Source organism: Nyctibius grandis, assembly GCF_013368605.1.
Source record: "Nyctibius grandis isolate bNycGra1 chromosome W unlocalized genomic scaffold, bNycGra1.pri SUPER_W_unloc_1, whole genome shotgun sequence".
Classification (NCBI taxonomy): domain Eukaryota; kingdom Metazoa; phylum Chordata; class Aves; order Nyctibiiformes; family Nyctibiidae; genus Nyctibius; species Nyctibius grandis.
Window position 1 is genome coordinate 76,612 of NW_027167472.1, and position 25,259 is coordinate 101,870.

A 25,259-nucleotide genomic window follows, 5' to 3' on the forward strand; every position below is an offset into this window, starting at 1 on the left:
ATGCCACACTTCTGTAAAGAATATAAACAAATCTCTCAAACCCAAGCCTTCTCTCAGTGACAAGGAAACTTGACGCTCCTCCTTCCAAAAGGACATGTACCAACTGTCTGCAATGACTGTCTTTTATGGGGAACCTTCCAAGAAAAATTTAATCATATTGTAATAGTGACTCTAAACCATACCCATTGTTAGTGAGTGATAACCATCCTGATACCAAGTGGTAAACAATCCATACCCAGTCTCCTTATAATTTAACAGTTCTGGAGGAAAGGAAGTTTCTACAAATGCATATTATGACTTCTGTAATTGACAGAATTTTAGTCTAGTACTTATATAACAGGAGTGTGGAAAAAGGTACAGGAGATTCTTTTATTTAAGAATGACTATGATTAAATCAGAGCAAAGAAGGATTTTATAAAACAAGTTTTAGGATAGTTTACCTGCTTCTTAATTCCATAATCATCACATGCTTCAGCTTTCATTTTTTCAATCTTTTCTTCTTGCTGTTTTGCTTCTTTTTCATACATAACTTTTTCTTTTGCCAATCTGCAATTAAACCAAGTGATTGTGTTAATCTGGTTCTATTATGGTAAAAAGTTATGCCATTGAAAACAAAAAAAAAAAAACCTGAAAGCTGCAGCCCTATAAGATAATACACAGTTTTATAAAAAAAGCTCTTAACCACTGCAAAAAACTGGATCTAGGAAATGCTGAATTTAGCTATAATGTATAATAATTCTTATAAGAATAATTTCAATTAAAATATTTTTAAAGATCGTGTGAAATTTTGAAGGTCAGAAGGGAATATTAAGGTAGTCTAGTCTGATGTCCTGCAGTAATTTTTACATTGCAATGCCAGTATCAGGCTTAATTATTTGTTGTTATTGCAATTTTGCTGTTACATCTCCTACTTTGTTACATATGTTCATTATGTATATGTTGGCTTACATAATGCTAGATTCAAACCAAAACATCCTTCAGGATCTGGAGAATAATGAAGTAATTCCTGATTAGCTAATTCAAGACCAAAACAAACATTGAGATGCTAGTGCAAACCTGAGAACATGCCAAAGAAAATCCTTCCCCAAACAAGAACAAGCCTATATCAGATCTGCCTATATTAGATAAGATTGTTTAAGGAGAACTCAACAGCCAAAAAAACATAATCAGATCCAAGAAGCAAAGAATGTTACACAAATGAAAAGAGAATAAAGGTCACATCTCCCTCTATGCACACTAACTTTTCAAACTGACTGCTATTCAAGTTTGCTTACTGTTGTCAAAAGGTAAAGGACTGCATGTTCTGGCCTAGTTTAGAATTAAGTTTTAACTCGATTTTTTTCCCACCTTTCTCAGATCTGGATGCTTAATAATTACATCCATATTTATCTACCTACTTCTATTTCTGTATTAGTTGTACATTTCAGAAGCAGAACTTGAAATATTTTGCTTTCAAAACTGGAGACATTACATGAAACCTGAAATATGAGACTGCTTTCTGTGACACTTTTTCCATTGCACTTTGTTCAGTAATCAGAATTGTCCAATTTAATGTTCCATTTATCATTCATAAGATCGAGATGCTGATATTAATGCTATTAAGAAGTTTTGATTTGAAAACATTTTCTGTAGTAAATCCTTCCTCTAGATGCCATGAAGCTGTTTCTATTGAATACGTGGCTTAGGAGAGGCTAAATTAAAGCAAGCTATTGATTTCAAAAGGAAAGTGAAATTTCATAATGGAGCAATACTATCCTTTAATCACCTTTTCCTTAAAAATTTCAGTAGAATTCTACACAAAGATACCCACATGACACTTTGTTCCTCTCTTCTTCCTTCACCCTTTGTCTATCTAGAAGCAAGATTCTGGTTGGGGGGGGGGGGGGGGGGGCCCGCCCGCCCCCCCCCCCCCCCCCCCGGTTAAAATTAATACTAAACCAGAATCTTTTTATATGGTGTGAACATACACAGTGAACAGAGTAAGAAAACTCAGTAGGTACCAGAAAAAGCCAGGCCATAACTTGTCGCATTTCAAGTACATGGTTCATTTATAGATGTAAAAACCTGCAACCATAAAAACTAGTACAGGCATAACTTTGGCAGACACTCTAGTGTCATACGAAATATAAACTACAGTAACTTTAACTTTTAACTGCAAAAATCCAAAACCAAAAAAAGGACACCATGTAGATTACTTATCACAGTTATACCTGTCTGTGCTGGTTTTGGCTGGGATAGAGTTAATTTTCTTTACAGTAGCTAGTATGGGGCTATGTTTTGGATTTGTGCTGAAAACAGTGTTGATAATATATGGATGTTTTAGTTATTGCTGAGCAGTGCTTACACAGAGTCAAGGCCTTTTCTGCTTCTCACACTACTCCAAGAGCAAGTAGGCTGGGGGTGCACAAGTAGTTAGGAGGGGACACAGCTGGGACAGCTAACCCCAACTGACCAAAGGGATATTCCATACCATATGTCATGCTCAGCAATAAAACTAGGGGGGAGGTTGGCAGGGGGGGCTGCTGCTTGGGGACTGGCTAGGCATCAGTCAGTTGGTGGTGAGCTACTGTTTTCATTTGCATCACTTGTCTGTCTTGGGTTTTATTTCTCTTTGTTATTTTCCTTTTCATTACAATTATTATTATTTCAATTATTAAACTGTTTTTATCGCAACCCATGAGTTTTCTCAATTTCACCCTTCCAATTCTCTTTCCCCATCCCACCAAGGGGGAATGAGTGAGCAGCTGTGTGGTGCTTAGTTGCTGGCTAGGGTTAAACCACAACATTGTCATATGTAATAAGCATTTATTCCACAATAAGCAGTTGCTTAAAATATCCTCTTGTTTTTAAACAATTCTGTCACCTAGTACCCATGTGAAACCCTACAGTTAGCCTTATTTCAGCTACACTGCATCCTGTAATAGCTCTGTAAATAAACCAAACATTAATCACCGAAGGAGAGCAAAAAAACCCCCACACATCCCCACCAAGCTTTCCCTTTTATAGTGAACTTGATGTTAATGTTACAGAATACACCTGTGGGCCAGCCTGGATCAGCTGCCCTGGATTTAACTGCTAATGGCCTTGATCACCATACCATAGCTGGCCACAAACTGAAACAAAACATAACAGAAACTTGCTTCTATAAATTTTATCCCCACAAAACCAGGACACCTTTTTAAAAGAAAAATCTTAACTTTGCTCACAAAATAGAAATTCTAGTCCTTCAGCTAACTCAAGTGTGCAAAACTGTAGAAAAGCCATGCACAGTACTTTTAAGCTTCCAAAGAGAAGAAAGGAAGCAGTGGCAATGCTTCATTTTACTTTGCACTGTGACTGCAGGTCTTGCTCAAGGTCACGCTTCAGTAAGTGTGCACCCAGCACTGTTGCAGAATTATAAATGGTCTGGAATAGAGGCCACTGTTCATTGAATTCTATTCCACTAGAAGAATATACTATCACTGAATAAGACAGATGTATTTATTATGTGCATGAAAACATTTTTTTTTTTCAAGCATAAGCAAGCCATTATTCAAACTTGGTAAAAGTATTTTAAACCAGTGATAAATATCTGGGTTTGTACAACAGACAACAGAGTTTGTAATTGTTACCAATGTATGTATTTTACATAAAAATCAGTATTTATTTTGCACATTCCTCTTTCACAACTTACCTCGAGGCTACAGAGGCTAAAGAAATTAGGTACCCATTTTCCTCCCTTTCTGCTCACCCTCAGACCAGGGCATGCATCCTGCAGAATGCTGATGTTCAAAGACAGCAAGTCAAAAATTTGGAATTTCTTAAAACACAAGCATGATGTTTTAACTATTCCAGGCTATTTCCTCTTGTACACACAGGTATTCTGGGTGAAGCATTAGTAATCAAAGAGTATCTCCTTTAGGAGATTTAAATTCCTTTAGGAATGTATCAAATTTTTTTTTTAAAAAAAAAAAAAAAAATCACATACTTGCAACGTGATTTAAGAGTTTTTATATACTGCATATTCTTGCTAGAGGTTAACATCCACTTTGCTAAGCTCACATGATCTTCACTTAAAAGTGTCTTACTCATTCTGACCTAAGTCACCTGAGTAGGCAGCAGGCAAGGCAGCAAACAAGCCACTCCAAAGGCTCCCACTACTTTCATCACAAACACAGCTTTCAGTTTTCAATAAAAAAAGAAAATGTTCTACTGAATTTTTCCATTTTCAAAAGTGTATATACACCAGCAAGAGAAATGTCTAACTTATGCCCATTATGACAATTATTTATTTAATTAAACATAACTAGATCTATTAATCTGATTTCTCAGGGATCCTCTGAGACAGTTCAAGTGCTTTATGGTTTTCATGTGTCGATAGTTTACACTGGTGTCATTCTTTAGAAATTATATTTGCCAGGCAAGCCCACTTGTCAGTCTCTCCAAGGAGTTTGGCTACTCTGTTTCCTATGGCTCTCCTCCTTCCTGACATACAATGTTAACAGCTGCTAGAATTCATGGACATCCACAGGACCAACTGTCCACGTTTAGCCAACACCCAGGGCTAAACAATAAGCAGTTTTTCTATCACCCAGTGTCCCTTCCCCAAATAAGGAAGGGAATTAGGAAAAGGAGGGAGACCTGTGGGTTGAAGTTGAACAGATTTAATGAAATGAAGAAATCAATATAAATGACAACACAAAACAGACAGAAGTATACTTATCTAACAACTGGCAAATTGCTCCAGGAATCACAACAAGGGAGGGAGGGGGAATGAGAGGAAGAGCAGGAAGAGCCCCACCTCTCCCCACCAAGCCCTCTCTTTTATAGTGAACTGGATGTCAATGATATAGAATACACCTGTGGGCCAGCCAGGGTCAGAGCTGCCCTGGAGTTAACTGATAAGGGCCTTGATCACCATGGCTGGCCACAAACTAAAACCAAATCCCAATGAAACCAGGACACCATCTTAAACATCTATGTGACATGGTACATGATGGGTACTTTCCTGTGCCAAAACTTCTGAAAATATTATTTTGAAGGCTTAAAGATATTCTTATGATCAAACCAAGATGTCACAGCCTCAAAAAAAAAACAAGAGCTTCATTTTTACTGTATACCCAATATCCACCAGCTCCTAAATAGGCCAAGAGTCATCTTCCTCTAAATTACATTTGCAAATCACTGCCCATAGTTTTAGAACATGAAAAGCACCTGTAACATTGAACTGCTCTGAAAGCAATCAGTACTTTCTTAAACCACCTACAAGATGCTGAAAAGTCTTTGAGAAGTAGCTAGAGGAACCTTCTCAGTCCAGTTTTGCAAGAAGTCTACAAAAGATCCAAACATTCAAAGTCCAACACAGATCTGTTCTTTTTATGCTCTACATGCATTCAGTATGCATAAAGAGAACAAGTCAAACATTCCTGTTACCTAAAGTCATTCCTTTGGGGAATCTGCAGTGAGACATCCCCAACCAGCTAGAAGTACAGGACCATTCCAGCACAAGCTGCTTTCTCTCTTCCTCCCCCAGAACTCCAAAACCTCAATGACTCTACCTATAAAAAAGCTCTCTACTTCAGTCCCACTTCACGGCAGGGAGGGATGAAACATTTTCTGTTTTTAACTTTCTTAAGTCTTTAGGTTTTTTTTTTAATTATGGAAAAGAGATCAGAAGTTCCTTAATTATTTCCATCTTAGAAAGGAAGGCATTAAGGTATTAGCGGCAAATATTAAATTTCCCCAATCAATGATTTTTTTCTTTTATTAAAACTTTTAAATAGGTACAAAACCACAAATATCTATAATGTAAGCATTAATGAAATGAAAAAAGTCTTACAGGAAAACAGTAAGAATTATTTTTTCCTTTGTATTGAATCTGTAAGATAACTTTACCTTAACCTGATTTCAGAACAGGCATTGGAAACATAAGAGGTCACTCTTATGTCTACCTGAAACCTTCTGAAGCTGACTGTAGCTTACTTTGATTGAGAATCAAGATTATGAAAAATAACTTGTTTTGAGCACATAAAATAGGGTAAAGCCTGCTATTTATGTACATTTTGAGTTTTAAATACTGCCTTAAGTGTAATGACTTAAATTGACTATATTTGGAAAGTGATTAAACAACCTAGAGGCTGAAGCAACAAAATGATTCAAGGGGTTTTCAATCTCCGAAACAATCTCACGTTGCTTCTGACAAAGTACAGTGTGTATATTTTGCACAGAAAGCAAACTTGCCATGCTAAAAATATATATATACACACACATATAAATTATATATTGTTATTCTTTGGAAGCTTTATAAAGAAAAAGTGGTGGTTTTTTTTCCCTTTAAAAGATGTGCCACTACGGTCTGTTTTAAACACAAAGATTTACAATGTATTTTATGTTATTAATTTTTCCAGGGCACTGCAGGGTACAGATTAGCACCAATGCAAATTTATATTGAAAATAATTTGTCATTGATGACTGTCATTAATGTCAATATGATGACTCGTACTAGCACTTGTATGACCAAGAATTCACTTTTTCTTCCACACGTAAGTGTATTTACTAAAACCAAAAGAACTCCAACCTAACTTTCCTTAAGATAAAGCTAATGGTAGTCTGTGCATAGGAAAAGATGCATGCAGAACAACTGAAGGTAAGCTGTTTGGCAATGGACTTTTGGAAAATTGGGATTTATCAGCTACCATACAGGCTGGAAAAGTTTAGTGTGTATTAGACATGACCAACAGCAGGAACATAAGCCATCCATTTATTTATTGAGAACAACCCTGCAACCTTCAAAACATGTCCACGAACATCACAGACAGTTCCTCAATCCTAACCTAGAGAGAACCAATATTTAAGGATATACATTCACTGCAGTTAATCCTGTGAAAATTACTCAAACCTGAAGAGCCACAAAGTTGCACCTAAGTTACTGTTACTGCACTCACTAACTTCTGCTCAAGAAGTTGAGAATATTTAGCCTAGTACTACAGCAAACCAAACCATTTGTCCTGGTTTAGACTCACACAGAAACAATTTTCCTTTCAGTGATTTTTACTTTCAGCTAAGCTGCTTCTAAGTAACTGCACTTTCTGAAACTAACTGCATAACTAGGACTGATAACACTCAAAGTTTATAGTTATCACTAAGGTACTAGTAGGGATGTTATGCAGAAAGGCTCTTGCTTGTACTTATTCTTAGAGAAACCAAGGTCACTGCTAAATTCCTCACTAATTATGAGTGAAGAGCTGTAGAAGGGTCACACCTCCAGGGAGGAGCAGACAGGGCAGGTGACCCAAAATTGACCAACAAGGTATTCCATCCTATACACATCATTCTCAGTATAAAGCTGGGGGATCACAAGTCTCACTCTCTTCTTCTGTGGTCAATGTCCAAAGAGGACTCTGTTTGCTTTTCTCCTGCCCTCGATCCCAATCCGTGAGTTCCCAAATCCAGTTCCTGTCCGTCGCTGAGACCAGTCTGGGCCTTCCCGAAGCCTGCCCTGCAGTGCCGGTGGTGACATGACCATCATTGAGGGAACTCGGTTTTGTATATATTTATATATATTTAATCATTTCCATGATTATTATTATACTTTTGTTATTATAGTTTATTAAAACTGTTTTAACTTTCCAACTCATAAGTCTCTCTCCCTTTTCTCTTTTCCTTCCCCTTCTGGCAGGGGAAGGAGGGTTAATAGAGAGTGTCTGCCATCGGTCTAATAGCCAGCCCAGCTTTAAACCATGACACCATTCTACAATGCTTTATTAGTGGATTTTGCAGCAAGTTTTATATATATGTAGCTTTACATGTATATGGGAAGCCAGAAATAGTGAGAAGAGACTGAAAAACAATTATTTGAGCTTTCATCCTTGACTGAAGTGAGAATCAGTTGCCAAGCTGTGAGACTACCACTTAAGACATGGGCTACATCCCTAAAAAGGAACTTCTGTGTATAAGCAGAAGAGGTTGGGACTGCATGTGAGTAACAGCCCAAGACCATGATGACAGACCATTATTCTGTCAATGATATGCCCACTTTAAAACACTCACACACTTTCCTCTCATAGGGATGCAGCAGTGTTTAAAAAAAAAATTACTTATGTAACCCAAATACTTTATTTCTACTCTACCATCATCTGCCAGAAAGAAAAAAAAAACACAGTAATTTTGCTTTTATTATTTCTCAGCTCTCTTTCCCCTCTGACTTGATTTTCTGCTTTGGGAATATTTGCCCTTTGGCCATAAAGTTTTTTCTGCAAACTTCAATCTTTATCCTAAAGTTTCAAGGTAGGGCCTCAAATTTTAAGATATTAATGATTTTTTAAAAATTAAGAAGATTGCTATAAAGAATAAGTTGTTTAAAGATTAGACCAGAGACAGCCACCATCTAAATTAATAGGATAATATATTTTGCAGTTGGGTCAGATGTTAAAATGCAAAATCTGTAAGGAAGTTTCATTTTTTTTATATATTTTGTTATAGTTTCCACATCCCATTCTGCTTTCTGGCAAGTGTTACAGGACTATCAGGAAGTATGTGAGAGCTTTTGATTAGAGGCACCTGGTCCATAATTAAGATACCAACTGTGACAGACCGAGCATGCATGCTTTAACTTGTTTTCCAGCTTCGGCTGGAGGAGGGGATGGGTGCTGCAGAGGCAGAGCAGTACCTTTGTTATGCCTTGAACAACTTGTCTTACAACTCTGCCCAGTGGAAGAGGTAAGTCCTACAGAAGCAGAACAGTATCTTTTCCTTGGGGCCAACCTACATGTGCAACATCTTTACAACATAAAGGCCTCAACCACGCTTGTGCAGAAGTGGCGTCATACAGCGGTCACAACTATGAGGGATCACGACCACCAGAGACCCCTAGGGGACCACCGACTCATTTCAAGAACAATCTAAGACTAAAAATGCCCAGGCGTCCCAGTTAGCATGAGAAGCGAGCAGAGGGGGGAGACAAGAGGGATGACACCACCCTCTCCTAGCTCGCATGCAAATGAACTCAAGTATTTAGAACTTCCGGATGCCGGCACAAAGCGCCCGCCACCTGAGGACCTACCATCTCTACAAACAACCTATGTTGCAGGATCCGAGGGTGGCGATATCTCTCTCTCACATCTTCTATCCTCTTTGTCTTTTTCTCTTTTCTCCGTTGCTTAAGCTGCTTTCGATCCTCTTTCTCTTTTTCCTTTTCTCTCTTTTCTCTGTGTCTTAAGAAAGCTAAGACACTTATGGCTATGCCACTTTCCCTGTACTAACAAATTGTTCTTAATTCCATACCAGTTATTTGGCGTCAATTCACGAACTAGTTGCAACCAGGTCGTAACACCAACTAACAACTGAAATTTTTCTTTAGTTTTCCTCCTTTTAAAATAAATCTACTGACCAAGAATTCCCAAATCCTTCCTCTCCTTGGACACCCTAAGTTAAATAAGTAAAAACTGACAAACAACTGCATACTACCAATATTAGCTTATTCTCATACTTCAAGTCTCCATTTAAAATAGCTCTTTTCAGCCATCAGAACTCCACATAAATGTTCAATGGAAGTGAAGGCTCCCACATACCTGGTTTAAATCTACTGAAAACAAGCTTGTTTTCCTTAGTTATCTTTCATGGACCCTGAAGCAGAAGTCTACACCCCCAGAAACAGAGGAAAAAATAACCCAAACAAAATAATAGTATTTTTACTAGCTTCACACAGTTTTTTGAAATGAAAAAGAAGAAATACAAGATACAATTATTCTGGACCTTGTCTCCACTGCCAGCCAGTAGTTAACTACTAGGGAAAGAGTATAAAGAAACAAATCAAATCTAAAGTGACATTTCCTGTGGTATACCTGCCTCTAGAAATCAAGTTAAGGACTTTTTAACACTGAAGAATAAAACTAAACCATCAATGTTTAATAGTCAGCTCCTGACTATGGCTGCTGCCCTTTTAAAATCCTTTACACATTTGACTTTCACCTCACTTAACAATCATTTCCACAATTTGCATGTTCTGTGTAAAAAAAAAACAAAAAAAAAAAACCAAAAAAACACACAGTTTTATTTCTTTAAAGCTGCAGATTAAAACCAGAAGAGCTCAAAGAGCTTGAGAGAATCTTGAGCTGGAAGAAAAAAAAAAACCACACCACTAATTTGTTAACTACCTTTTCCATACCATTATGATTTACTACCTCACCTATTTTCCTCTACTCTCTTTCTCCCCCACTTCCACTCCCCAAGCTGAAAAGCTGTAGTGGATTGACCTTGGCTGAACACCAGGTGCCCACCAAGCTGCTCTATCACTCCCACTCCTCAACTAGACAGAGGGAGAGAAAATATAATGAAAGGCTCGTGGGTTGAGCATAAGGACAGGGAAATCACTCAGCAGTTACCATCATGGGCAAAAAACACTCAGGGAAAATAATTTAATTTATTGCCAATCAAATCAGAGTAGGGTAATGAGAAATAAAACTAAATCTTAAAACACCTTCCCCCTATCCCTCCCTTCTTTCTGGGCTCAACTTCACTCCCAATTTCTCTACCTCCTCTCCCTGAGCAGTGAAGGGGGATGGGGAAGGGGGGTTGCGGTCAGTTCATCACACATTGTCTCTGCAGCTCCTTCCTCCTCCTGCTCTTCCCCTGCTCCAGCGTGGGGTCCCACCCACGGGAGATAGTCCTCCACGAACATCTCCAACGTGGGTCCTTTCCACGGGGTACAGTCCTTCAGGAACAGACTGCTCCAGCGTGAGTCCCCCACGGGGTCACAGGTCCTGCCAGAAAACCTGCTCCAGCATGGGCTCCAGTTCCTGCCAGGAGCCTGCTCTAGCACAGGCTCTCCACAGGGTCACAGCTTCCTTCAGGGCATATCCATCTGCTCCAGCATGGGGTCCTCCACAGGCTGCAGGTGGGTATCTGCTCCACTGTGGACCTGCATGGGCTGCAGGGGGACACCCTGCCTCACCATGGTCTTCACCACAGGCTGCAGGGGAATCTCTGCTCCAGCACCTGGAGCACCTCCTCCCTTCTCCTTCTTCACTGACCTTGGTGTCTGCAGGGTTGTTTCTCTCACATATTCTCACTCCTCTCCCGGCTGCTGTTGCGCAGCAACTTTTTCCCCCTTCTTAAATATGTTATCACAGAGGCACTACCACCATCGCTGATTGGATCAGCTTTGGCCCGTGGCGTGTCCATCTTGGAGCTGGCTAGCACTGGCCGTGTTGGACATGGGGGAAGTTTCTGGCATCTTCTCACAGAAGCCACCCCTGCAGCCCCCCCCCCCCCCCCCCCCGCTACCAAAACCTTGCCACATAAACCCAATACAAGAGCAAAGTAACACAAGACAGTTCAAGACAGTCAAAAAGCTGACCATTGCTGAACAGAGGTCTGCTTCCCCCCCACCCCAGCATACATCTCTGCCAGCACTAATGTTCAAACGACCTCTACATGAGCCAATTCACCAAAACAGCAGGAAATTAACACAGTAAGAAAAACTAACACTTTTTCTCCTGGGTTAAGTGAATAGAACAAGCTCAGCAAAAGATTTGACTAGCATCAGAGACCAGAGAACTGGAGAGGGGGAGAGGGAAATGAGACCTCCAAATTTAGGATGACATTGATTTCTCAAGGGACTTCACTCCTAGTCTGCTTAGGGTGCAGAGTTGCAAGTGGTTTACTCTCCTAACTTCTGGCTGCTGCCCTCCTTATTCCCCATAGGTACATATGTTCCTACCCTGGTCCTTATACATCAACCCCATCATCTCCTGTAATCACATCATTAGCAGTAGCAAGCAGCTCTACCTCACTGATCAGTGGATCACAGGAGGGGTATACAGTTTATCTCAAGGTTAACAGATGAAAAAAGTATGCACAACGTGAGGTTTTTTTAATGCATAATGAAATTAGGATGCTCTGTACTAGATAAACAAAAATTCCACCTTTCTGAGCTACTGAATAGCTTCACTATTGAAAGGACATGCATCTCTTCAAAACTAATGTTACCATTAACCATGGTATATGCTAATATACCACGGATTCAACCTAAGCACACATAAAACCCAAAGCTGATAGGATGTATTGACTAGATAATGAAATAGCTATGCTGACTTAGTTCAAACCTAAAAATCCATAATAGTGTAACTGTACATGGTACAGTTTTTTGTTACAGTATAACAAATTCCATATATTAATATTATGCACAATTATAGCACAAGTAATTCAAAAACTGCATTAACATTGGTGCTGTGGAAATCACTACCTGCAGAGCTTAAAATATCAGGTCCCAAATCTGCAAATTTCTTATGCACATTCTTGGTTTCACTGAGGTTACATAAGCACACACGCACTACAGACCGAGGCCTAAGAGGAAAAGTCAAGGGAGGAAGGAGGAAAGAAATATAGTACTTGACAGTTATCATTAACTGCCATATTTTCTTAGCCATGAGTAATTGACTACTTTCTGATTTGGGCAGGATCTCAAGTTTATGCATTCATTTTCTTGATAGTGAAAAAATCAGCATAAAAGATAAACTTTCTCTAAAAGAGTCAAGATGTAACCACACACAAGTATATGCATTATTTTTACCACCCACACCCCTCCCTGCATCTACAACTTACAGAACTGAATTACCATGACATTTTCAGGTTAAAATTGCAGGCTTGGCATTTTTCAGGGACCATTATTGTGAAGACTATGAAAATCAGTTACAGTTTTTTCTTGAAGTTAGAAAATTATTTTAATTTAAAAATTACTTGGTTTTAACATTTTTACAGCATCTCTTTTATTAGTAAAAATGGCAAATTATACCATTTTAAAATTTGAGATTTCTCTGAATATCCAGGGCTTCACATACTGTCCTTGCCTCTCATTTTCCTGCTCTTGCAATATATTCCTGCAGATTTTTTTTAAATCCTTGCCATGGCAACAGCTTAAGTTCCCCTTTTGCCCTGCTGAGAAAGCCTGCTTGGTTAGGGAGGGCATCATTGAATGCCAGCAGCCAGTGGGAGCATGTAGGGGGGCAGAGGGAGTGAGCAATGGAAAAATCCAACAGATGCAACCAGAGTGAAAGCTCTTAAGTTATAAACTACTCAAAAAGCAGAAAGATGCTAGCCAGGGATAAAGCCGGGGATGCTGAGGTACTGCAAGAAGCAACGTGGATGGCTGGGGGCAAAGAGATGGGGTACTGAACCAAGAAAACTTAAAAAGCACCTCTGATGGACTGAAGACAAGAGTTAGAGAAGTAAAAAGTTTATCAGCCCATGCTGATGCTAAGGAATCTGAGAACTTCACTTCTAGAGAAGCAAGAACAATGGGGCCTCTGTTGTGGCAACAATTGGGGTTACCACAGATCATCACTTCATTTTCCCTTCTATAACCCCACAGAGTCATCATCTTCAATCAAGACCTTTGTTTTGGAGAAAAGGCATAGAACCTACTTCTCTCCTCTCCCTCCCCCTGGGGATAACCGATTAAAAGTGTAACAGTAATGATCAAAATTAGATAGAACTAAAGTCATATTATGCTTGTAGGCAATTCACAATGCATCAGGAAAAGAAAGGGTTGGGGCCCCAAGAACAAGGAGGGTGTTGTAAATACCTTAATTACTCAACTGTCCTGGGTGCTCAACAAAGGAAAGACTTTGCAATTTGGAGAGCGGCAATGGCTGTAAAATAAGGAGGATGTTCTCACTTCAGATGGCTGGGCCTTGGGAGGGGCAGATGCATGGGAACATAGAGATAAGGGAGTTGCAACAGCTGCCTCGAAGGACCTGGCCTACATGATCCCCAGACTGAGTTTGTGCAGAAGCAAAGGCCAGTCAGAAGACACAGTGAGGAAGACTCCAAGCCCGACGACCACCAGGGAAGATGACTGCCATGCAGAGCGGAGATTTGCATATTCATGGTTATGTAAATGAGTTCTCGGAAATCCTATGACTCTGTATAACTTTATGGTATATAGTCTCTGAAAATTTGCCAAGTCGGTGGAGCACTCATGGTGGATTAATCCCCAGTGCTGCAATAAAGAATGCCTGCTTAATAACACTCTAGTGTTATTGAGTTTTCTTTCGGACTGTTTACCCAGCCACACCTAGCTTCCCACTTCGGTGAGGAAAGTTAGAAAGCAAGGGGGTTTGGAGATTACAGATCTTTATATCAGTTTTGGTGAGCCAGGCAGGAGACTCTGTCCAGCTGCAGGACCTCTGGGTCGGAGACTCCCTTGGCCAGCCCCGGAGACCTCTCTGGAGGGACTCCCCGACTCGGCGGATCCGTGCAGGCACAGACAAGGACCACTGGTAAGAAAAGGCATTCTTTCTGTGTTTGTTTTGGGACCGGTCATTTGGAGCTACTCATAATTTACGGTTCGCGAGAAGCCCGCCGGGTGGCATACATTTGCATGTACGATTTGTATTAATCATCCGGTTAGTGCGATCGTTTGTGCATTTGTTTGGTTTACATATGCATAGTAATACGTATATGTTTGGTATACACGTATTTGAAAATCTTTGAATAACCTATGTCGACATTTGTCATCTGGGGAGTAGTAGCTGCTGTTGTTAACTTTGTAATCTGTGTACCTTTGTTCGTCTCCCCGATGTTTGGGTTGTATAGAGATTTTAAGGGGAGGGCAAATGAATGTTTAGAGGAACATTTGGATTTAAAATTTGTTTATTGTAACTTGACTTTGTATCTGAACTTGTATGATTGTGTGAGACGTACAAATACGTACGAAGCGAGTGCGGAATCCGGATCTGCGGTTCTGTTATCCCGTGAGGGAAACAGCCGGAGAAGGATGAAGTGATCGATAAATGGGGGAACCTGAAAAGTGTTTAAAATCTTTGAATAGCTTATGTCAACATTTATCATCTGGGGAGTAGTAGCTGTTGTTGTTACTGTGCCTATAGTAATTGTTAATTGTTGTCTCTGTGTGTGTGTGTATAAGTGTCCGCATCCAGGTCCCTGTCTTTCCCAATTTTGAATGGGAAACCAACAGGGTGGAGTTTTGAAAAAGAGCCCTTTGGGCTGTGTTCTGGCTCACTGGAAAGATATTTGGGAACCACCTGGAAGAAGTGTGAGCCGTAAAAACTTTGATAAAATATTGCAATCAGTGGTGGCCTTTATACAAGTTAGATGATGGAGAAAAATGGCCTTTTAACAGAACTTTGAGTTATAATACTTTGTCACAACTTATTTTATTTTTAAAGGGAAGGAAAACGGGATGAAGTGGTTTATGCAGATATGTTCTTTACTCTGCAGAATCACCCAGAGTGGCAAAAAGAATGTGGAATTAATTTAGTACCCCAGGACCCTATGGTCCTGGCGATAGAAAAGGAGAAAAATAAGCAAAATGGGAAGTTAAAAGGATGTTGCTTGGCTTGTAGCATTGGACAAAAGTGTTTAAAGGTTGGTGCACAGAATGAGAGATTAGAGGAGGTGATAGAGAAGGAGATGCTGGTACTGTTGGGGGTGGGGAGCCAGAGGTAGGAGAAAAGAAAAAAAACTGATATTGGGTTTTCTCCCATTACCATCAGAACTCAAAGTAAGGTGGGACCTATTATGCAGGCTCCGCTAAGGCAAGCAATGGGAACGGGGGGACCCATCAGAATTCAAGTACCTTTCACTCTAGCAGATTTAGATTGTTGGCGAATTACTGCGGGGAATTATCGGGATGATCCTGAAAAGGTTGCTAAAGGATTTGAACTAATTGTGAAAAGCCAGGATCCTGACTGGGAGGATTGTGGATGCAATGCTGGATGTGGTGTTTAGCAAATCAGAAAAGCAGGTGGTTGTGAAAGCGGCCAGAACCCAGGTACAGGCTCTGATTCTGGCTGGAACTCTGCTGGGAACAGTGGATCTCTGTTTTTGGGACAATCGGCAGATGATATTAGGAGAAAGCTATAGAAAGTGCAAGGAATGGATGTGAGAGATTTAGAGAGGTTGCTGGAGACTGCATGGCGGGCATATCGGAATGGGGAGATTCAGAGGGGGAGAGTGACGGGGCGGAGCGGCTGCCGGTGTGGCAGTGGCTGCTCTGCACACCACAGGGGGCCAGAGACCCTCTCAGAACTTACTTGTGAGAAGAGGTGCAAATGCCCCACCGAGGGGAAATCAACCCCTCCTGAAAGATCAGTGTGTGTATTATAAGCAGATGGGGCATTGGAAAAAGGATTGTCTGAAACTGAAATCGGTAATGGTTTCTGATATAGGAGCTGACCAAGGGAATCTTCCCTAGCAGAACCCTTGGTAAAAATGCAGCTAGGGAAAGAAGAGGAAACTGTAGAATTCCTAGTAGATACAGGTGCCACATTTTCAGTATTGAATCAGACCTTATTGCCAATAAGCAAAGTGTTAACATGGTGGGAGCAACTGGGCAGGTCAAAAAAGTTTTCTTTTTGAAACCATTAGAATTCAAAATTAGAAAAAGTGTAGGAATTCATAAATTTCTCTACCTGCCTGATGCTCCTAGACCACTTTTGGGAAGAGACTTATTAGAACAATTGAATGCTGAGATAAAATTTTAAAATGGAGAAATTGAGTTTAAAATACCAGAAAAGAATCACATTGAAATTTTAAGTTTGACTCTCACTGAACCCCAAATTAGGGAAGAAGAAATTATACACGAAATAAAGGACCAGGTATATCCAGGAGTGTGGGCCTCAGGAGTGCCTGGAGCATGGCCTGTTAGGATAAAACAATATCCCCTGAAACTGGAAGATAGGCGAGGAGTGAAAAGTATTATAGAGGACTTAATGAGATGTGGATTATTGATTGAATGCTCTTCAGAGCATAACACACCTTATTTTGCCTGTTAAAAAGCCTGATGGCAAAACTTATCGATTAGTGCAGGATTTGCGAGCAATAAATCAAATAGTTAAAGATTTGTATCCAGTAGTGGCAAACCCGTATACTTTGCTGACCAGTTTAAAGGAAACCTATGAATGGTTTATGGTATTAGATCTACAAGATGCATTCTTTTGCCTCACCTTGGCTCCTGAAAGCCGCGATTTATTTGCCTTTGAATGAGAAAACCCTGATACAGGACAGAAAAAACAACTAACCTGGACAGTGTTACCTCAAGGATTTAAGAACAGTCCCACCATTTTTGGAAATCAGTTAGCAAAAGAATTAGAAGCCTGGGTAAGGCCTCTGGGAAATGGGACTCTCTTACAATATGTGGATGACATTCTGATAGCTACAGAAAAGGAGGAGGAATGCAAAGAATGGACTGTGAGTTTGTTGAATTTTCTTGGACTAAGTGGTTATCGAGTCTCATTACAGAAAGCCCAGATCCTGAAGAAAGAAGTAATATACCTGGGATTCATGATTTCAAAGGGACAGAGACAGCTTGGGAGTGACCGAAAGGAAGCCATCTGCAGGACCCCATAACCAACCATGGCAAAAGAACTTCAAACCTTTCTGGGAATGACAGGTTGGTGCCAATTATGGATCTATAATTATGGACTTTTGGTTAAACTATATGAACTATTGAAAAACAGCCATACACAATTAATATGGACTAGTGAGGCTAGAAAAGCATTCAAAGAACTGAAACTGGAACTAATGAGGGCCCCAGCCTTGGGCCTGCCTGATGTAACAAAACCCTTTTGGTTGTTCTCATATGAAAAGCAAGGAGTAGCTTTGGGAATTTTGGCACAGAAACTAGGCCCTTATAGACAGGCTGTAGCATACTTCTCCAAACAATTGGATGAAGTAAGCAAAGGGTGGCCAGGATGTCTTCGAGCAGTGGCTGCCGTTGTTCTGACTATTGAAGAAGCTCGAAAATTCACCTTGGGACAAAAGATAACTATGCACACTTCCCATGCTGTAACCTCAGTTTTGGAACAAAAAGGGGGACACTGGCTCTCACCACAGAGATTCTCAAAATATCAGGCAGTGCTAATGGAACAGGATGATATAGAAATTGTTACATCTACCCTCATAAACCCTGCTTCCTTTTTGAGCGATAAACAGGAAATGGAGACGGTCGTGCATAATTGTATAGAGACAATTGAGACTGTGTATGCAAGCAGACCAGACTTGAAGAAGGAGCCGTTGGAAGAAGCTGTCCATACGTGGTATACTGATGGAAGCAGTTTTGTAAAGAACGGGGTTCGAATGGCTGGATGTGCTGTGACCACCACAGACCACTTAGTGGAAGCAAAGTCACTCCTTAAGGGCACATCGGCACAATGAGCCGAAATAATTGCTCTTGTGAGAGTGCTGGAGCTTGCCAAAGGATTGAGAGTGAACATCTGGACAGATTCGAAGAATGCCTTTGGTGTCGTCCATGCCCATGGAGCAATTTGGAAAGAACGGGGACTCTTAACTGCTCAAGGGAAAGGTATAAAACATGCTGATATGATTTTGCGACTTCTAGATGCTGTACTACTGCCGTCAGCGGTAGCAATCATGCACTGCAAAGGACATCAGAAAGGTAACACTGACAGGGAAGTGGGAAATAAATTGGCTGATTATGAGGCAAGACAAGCTGCAGAACAAGGTGAGGTATTAAGTTTAATTCCTGAAAAATCTTTGCCTCCACTGGAAAAGGTTGAGTATGATGAAGGGGATCAGAAGTTAATTGCTGGTCTGGGGGCCAAAATCGACCCCTCAGGGTGGGCAGTGTTAGGAGACAACAGAGTGGTAGTTCCCTTTAGGATATTATGGAAATTGATAAAGGCAGAACATGACAAAACACACTGGGGAACTGGAGCCTTATATGAATCCCTTATCAAGCAAATAGCAGCCAGAACATTGTATCAAACTACAAAAGCCATAGTTAAAAGATGTGAGGTATACCTGTCCTGGTTTCACTGGGATTTGGTTTCAGTTTGTGGCCAGCCATGGTGATCAAGGCCCTTATCAGTTAACTCCAGGGCAGCTCTGACCCTGGCTGGCCCACAGGTGCATTCTATATCATTGACATCCAGTTCACTATAAAAGAGAGGGCTTGTTGGGAAGAGGGGGGGGCTCTTCCTGCTCTCCTTCCTTCTTCTTCATTGCTAGAGCAACTTGCTAGTGATCTGTAGATAAGTATACTTCTGTCTGTTTTGTGTTGTCATTTATATTGATTTCTTCATTTCATTAAATTTGGTTAACTTCATCCTACAAGTCTCCCTCTTTTTCCCAATTCCCTTCCTCATTTGGGGAAGGGACTTTGGGTAAGAGAAAAACTGCTATTGTTTAGCCCCAGGTGTGGGTTAAATGAAGACAGTGCCTAAAGAATAATCCAAAGGTGGAACATAGTGTGAAATTTGGAAATATTAGTAAGGGAAAGGTCCCAGGTCAAATTTGGCAAATAGATTTTTCGGAACTCCCTAGAAAAGGGGTTATCAGTATCAACAATACTTAATTGCATTAGGAAAACAATTACAAGTAAACAAATTGGTGATCTCTACTAGAGCATGTGATTTAGACTCACCAGTGCATTTGTTTAAACCTGGGAATTTGGTTTATGTTAAAAATATTTCAGGTAACCCTCTCAAAGAGAAATGGAGCAGCCCTTTTCAAGTTTTGCGGTCAAGCTTGAGAAGGACACTGCCTGGATCCACTACTCGAGAATCAAGAAAGCACCCGAAAGACCATGGAAATCCCAACCCACAGGACCCACATCTGCAAAGTTGACTCGAGACTGTTAATGATTATATTGTGGGTTTTTTGCTTTAATATAGTAATATCCTTTGCTCCCAGTTTGGTTCACTCTCAATTGTACCCTATGGAGACCCTACAGTAAGAAGGAACAATCCACATATAGAGTAACATTAACAGGATGGCAGGGAATGACCTTTGCATTCTGTCTAAATTTGACAAATATTACTGTAAAACCACAAACCACCTTAAAATGTTGTACAGTGAAGGGAGTAGGAACCCCATAGCAGTTAACAGAATGCCAGCAGAATAATGATATATGAACCCTGCTTATTAGAGCTTTCTGTTAACAGCTGCAAATGGACAATCCTATCTCCTGATGTGTTTGAAGTGTTTGTAGAAATTAATGCTAGACATGTGTGCTTAGTGACTAACAACCAATCAGTAGTTGAAGAATACCATGTAAACAAATAGCAATGTTTTGACATTACAAGAGTTTAAATGTAAGTCATGCAAGTGTGTCTTTGGAAAAACTGAACAAAATTCTGAACCAATCTCAGGAACTCAGAGAACACTTAAAAAAAAAACCAAAATAAGACACTCTCTGAGTCCATAGTCCAAACAGTAATAACTCGAGACAAATTAGTAGGATTGGCAAATCAAATTAGAGATGATATCACTCACCATTGGTGGGATATCGTCTCAGGATACTCACCCTCTGCAGAGAAAACTTTACATATCCTAATTCACCCACTCCTGATATTGTTAGTGTTTGTCATTATACTAACAGCTTTCAATTGCCTTTTACAGTATAAGTTGAAGAAATTAGCTATGAAAATTTGGGCCCTACCTAAGATAATGAAATATGAAAACTTAGAACCTTTGTAAAAGAATTTACAAGTAACTAGTAAAGGGGGGAATGAAACAAGGGGGCCCCAAGAACAAGGAGGGCATTGTAAATACCTTAATTACTCAACTATCCTGGGTGCTCAACAAAGGAAAGACTTTGCAATTTGGAGAGCGGCAATGGCTGTAAAATAAGGAGGCTCCCCGATGTTCTCACTTCAGATGGCTGGGCCTTGGGATGGGCAGATGCACAGGAACATAGAGATAAGGGAGTTGCAACAGCTGCCTTGAAGGACATGGCCTACATGATCCCCGGACTGAGTGTGCAAAAGCAAAGGCCAGTCAGAAGACACAGTGAGGAAGACTCCAAGCCTTTATCTGAAGACCCCCCAGCGACCACCAGAAAAAACGACTGCGCATGCAGAGCGGACATTTGCATATCTCATGGTTCTATAAATGAGTTCTCGAGAAATCCTGTGACTCTGTATAACTTTATGGTATATAGTCTCTGAAAATTTGCCAAATCAGTGGAGCACTACTGGACTTCAGGAGGGCCAACTTTGGCCTTTTCAAGCAATTGCTAGGGGAAATCCCATGGGACAGGGTACTAGAAGGTAAGGGGGCCCAAGATAGTTGGTTAGCATTCAAGGACTGCTTCTTCCAAGCTCAAGATCAGAGCATCCCAGCAGGTAGGAAGTCAAGAAAGGGTACCAGGAGACCTGCATGGTTAAACAGGGAACTGCTGGGCAAACTCAAGTGGAAGAAGAGGGTGTACAGATCATGGAAGGAGGGGCTGGCCACTTGGAAGGAATATAAGTCTGTTGTCAGAGGATGTAGGGAGGCAACTAGGAAAGCTAAGGCCTCCTTGGAATTAAACCTTGCAAGAGAGGTCAAGGACAACAGAAAGGGCTTCTTCAAATACATTGCAGGTAAAGCCAACACTAGAGGCAATGTAGGCCCACTGATGAATGAGGTGGGGGCCCTGGAGACAGAGGATAAAAAGAAGGCGGAGTTACTGAATGCCTTCTTTGCCTCTGTCTATACTGCTGGAGGCTGTCCTGAGGAGCCCCGGACCCCTGAGGCCCCAGAGGAAGTCAGGATAGAGGAAGAGTTTGTCTTGGTTGGTGAGGGCTGGGTCAGGGACCAATTAAGCAACCTGGACATCCATAAATCCATGGGCCCTAATGGGATGCACCCGCGGGTGCTGAGGGAGCTGGCGGAAGTCATTGCTAGGCCACTCTCCATCATCTTTGCTAAGTCGTGGGCAACGGGGGAGGTGCCTGAGGACTGGAGGAAAGCGAATGTCACTCCAGTCTTCAAAAAGGGCAAGAAGGAGGACCCGGGTAACTATAGGCCGGTCAGCCTCACCTCCATCCCCGGAAAGGTGATGGAACAACTTGTCCTTGGTGCTGTCTCTAGGCACATCAAGGATAGGAGGATCATTAGGGGCAGTCAACATGGCTTCACCAAGGGGAAGTCATGCTTAACCAACTTGATAGCCTTTTATGAGGACATAACCCAGTGGATAGATGATGGTAAAGCTGTGGATGTGGTCTATCTTGATTTCAGTAAAGCGTCTGACACAGTCTCCCACAGCATCCTCGCAGCTAAACTGAGGAAGTGTGGTCTGGATGATCGGATAGTGAGGTGGATTGTGAACTGGCTGAAGGAAAGAAGCCAGAGAGTGGTGGTCAATGGGACAGAGTCCAGTTGGAGGCCTGTGTCTAGCGGAGTCCCTCAAGGGTCGGTACTGGGACCAGTTCTATTCAATATAGTCATTAATGACTTGGATGAGGGAATAGAGTGCACTGTCAGCAAGTTCGCTGATGACACCAAACTGGGAGGAGTGGCTGACACACCAGAAGGCTGCGCAGCCATTCAGAGAGACCTGGACAGGCTGGAGAGTTGGGTGGGGAGAAATTTAATGAAATATAACAAGGGCAAGTGTAGAGTCCTGCATCTGGGCAAGAACAACCCCATGTATGAGTACAAGTTGGGGACAGACTTGTTGGAGAGCAGCGTAGGGGAAAGGGACATGGGGGTCCTAGTGGACAGCAGGATGACCATGAGCCAGCAATGTGCCCTTGTGGCCAAGAAGGCCAATGGCATCCTGGGGTGTATTAGAAGGGGTGTGGTTAACAGGTCAAGAGAGGTTCTCCTCCCCCTCTACTCTGCCCTGGTGAGGCCGCATCTGGAATATTGTGTCCAGTTCTGGGCCCTTCAGTTCAAGAAGGACAGGGAACTGCTAGAGAGAGTCCAGCACAGAGCCACAAAGATGATTAAGGGAGTGGAACATCTCCCTTATGAGGAGAGGCTGAGGGAGCTGGGTCTCTTTAGCTTGGAGAAGAGGAGACTGAGGGGGGACCTCATTAATGTTTATAAATATGTAAAGGGCAAGTGTCATGAGGATGGAGCCAGGCTCTTCTCAGTGACATCCATTGACAGGACAAGGGGCAATGGGTGCAAGCTGGAACACAGGAGGTTCCACAGAAATATGAGGACAAACTTCTTTACGGTGAGGGTGACCGAACACTGGAACAGGCTGCCCAGAGAGGTTGTGGAGTCTCCTTCTCTGGAGACATTCAAAACCCACCTGGACACATTCCTGTGTGATATGATCTAGGTAATCCTGCTCCAGCAGGGGGATTGGACTAGATGATCTTTCGAGGTCCCTTCCAATCCCTAACATTCTGTGATTCTGTGATTCATGGTGGATAATCCCCAGTGCTGCCCAGCACTGCAATAAAGAATGCCTGCTTAATAACACTCTAGTGTTGAGTTTTCTTTCAGACTCTACCCAGACGCACCTAGATTCCCACTTTGGTGAGGAAAGTTAGAAAGCATGGGGGGTTGGAGATTACAGATTTTTGTATCAGAAAGAGACTGAATACAGTTTAAAGAAAATACAATGGGCCTCCTGATCCTGAATGAGATTTCCACGTGTATGATGCGTATAATTTAATAATACTTAACTCAAAGTCAAGCCAGGATGGATTAGGGTTGTTAGTGCAGTATCTTCTGTATACAAAGCACTACCATAAATTTAATATAATAATTTAGTTTTTCCCATAGAGCCACATTCTAATTAATGCAAAATTATTATTTGCAACTGTTTTATCTACATAGTTGAATATGTGGCTCCATGCCATGGGTAAGAATGCCATGAAAAAAGTACGTAAAATCAAAAACAACAGTACTACACACATGCGTAATGGCACCAAACTAGGGTTGCCAAGCAACCGCAACTACAGTATTTGCAAGCTTTTGAAAGACTGCTGAAAGAAGGTAAGGTTGCAAAGCCAGTTTTACATATGTACTTGCCCAAAATAAAAAAAAAAAAAAAAAATCCTTCCTCCTTAACATATCATCACTACTGACACCTATGGTGATAAACCTGGTTGGTGCATGACACAGTTCTGCCAATTAAGACGATGACATCAATAGATTACTGTGGTCAATGCACAAGACAGTTTTGCCTTGGGGCAGAAGATAATTGTAAACACAAAACCAATCAGATGCCAGAATCATGCGTTTCACTAGAGGCTTTTATTTTTTTTAGAAAAGGTAATGGGATGGATGAAGGAATTCGAAAGTGGCAATCAATCTTTGAGAAGTCTGACCATTACTAATTTAAATTTGTGAGGTGCTTCTATAAAGGAACCAATGTTTAGGTCTGCTCAAAAGGTAAAACAAATGAAATCAAAATCATTTAAAAAAAAACCAACAAAAACCACTATGCAATTTTCACAGCAGCCACTGTGCTCTTTCACACCTTTTTAAAATTAAAAAAAAAAAAAATATCCATGTGGGTACTGTTTGGTATTCCTGAAGTTTAAAGGAAACCATGCATTGAAAAAACACAGGGAAGTAGTAACCCCTTCAAACAAGTAGTTTTGTTTCTGGAGACTAGAGTCAACTTGCAATTACCCTTAAACTAATTATCTGGGTTGGTGACTATGTATGCCACAGATGTTAATTCAGACAGCGCTGTGTAAATGCAGGTGTGCTCTTTTCTCAACCAGTTCACATAAAGCAGTTTTTATGTGGGACAGAGACTAAGTTAGTAAGTCTGTTATAGACGCTCGTGATAAATCGGGAAAGCCAATCTATATTAATAACAAGAAATTTTATTAACATGAATTTAGCAAGCGATAAATGAGCAAAAACAGCGCTGGGCGACCGGGGGAGTAACAGCTCCGCCAACGGCTCACACCGAATATCAATTTATTAGACAAAGCATACATATTCATTAATATGGGTTGGGTTATTATAATTACTTCTGGGAGTGGGTGTGATTATTCCCCTCCTTTTAGCGCTTGCGCAATGTCACCCGGTGGTCGTCCATAGGGGTCCCTAGGATGAAGGCTGCAGTACTTCTTCACTGTGTTCGCTGATTGACCTCGCTTCTGCACAAGCGTGATTGATGCCTTGCAAAGTTGTTGCATATGTAGGCTGGCCCCAAGGAAAAGACACTATCCAGCCCCCCCGCAGAACTTATCTCTTCCTCCAGCCAGAGTTGTAAATCACAACAATTAAGGCACAGCAGGGGTATTGTTTTTGTTCCCAAGGCCCAGCCATTTGTCTCCTGGCACCTCCTTATCTATGCATTTGCCATTTGTCGGTTGCGTTGGTATTTCCTTATCTAGTTACAAGCTTAACATATGTTATTCTAAACCTACTATCCTACGTAACAGGAGGTTTGTTGCAGTACAGCCTTTACGTCTATGTGTGATTTCATGAACAAAGTTAACCCGTCTATTACAAGTCTAAAAGACTGAAGCAGCCTTCAACTGCAGGGCCAACTCAGGACCTTCTGTATCTGATCTTCATGCCAAGAGCACTACAGAAGGTACTTAAGACAT

The 25,259-nt window shown here is 41.1% G+C and overlaps 1 protein-coding gene across 1 annotated transcript in view; it reads right to left on the reverse strand.

Moving 5' to 3' along the window:
- Window positions 1-25,259, reverse strand: part of LOC137677123 (tubulin-specific chaperone A-like) — a 47,522-nt gene that overhangs the window by 13,586 nt on the left and 8,677 nt on the right. The window contains exon 2 of the mRNA XM_068424313.1: window positions 441-546. Within this exon, the coding sequence (XP_068280414.1) occupies window positions 441-546 (106 nt within the window). The remainder of the gene's footprint in view (window positions 1-440; window positions 547-25,259) is intronic.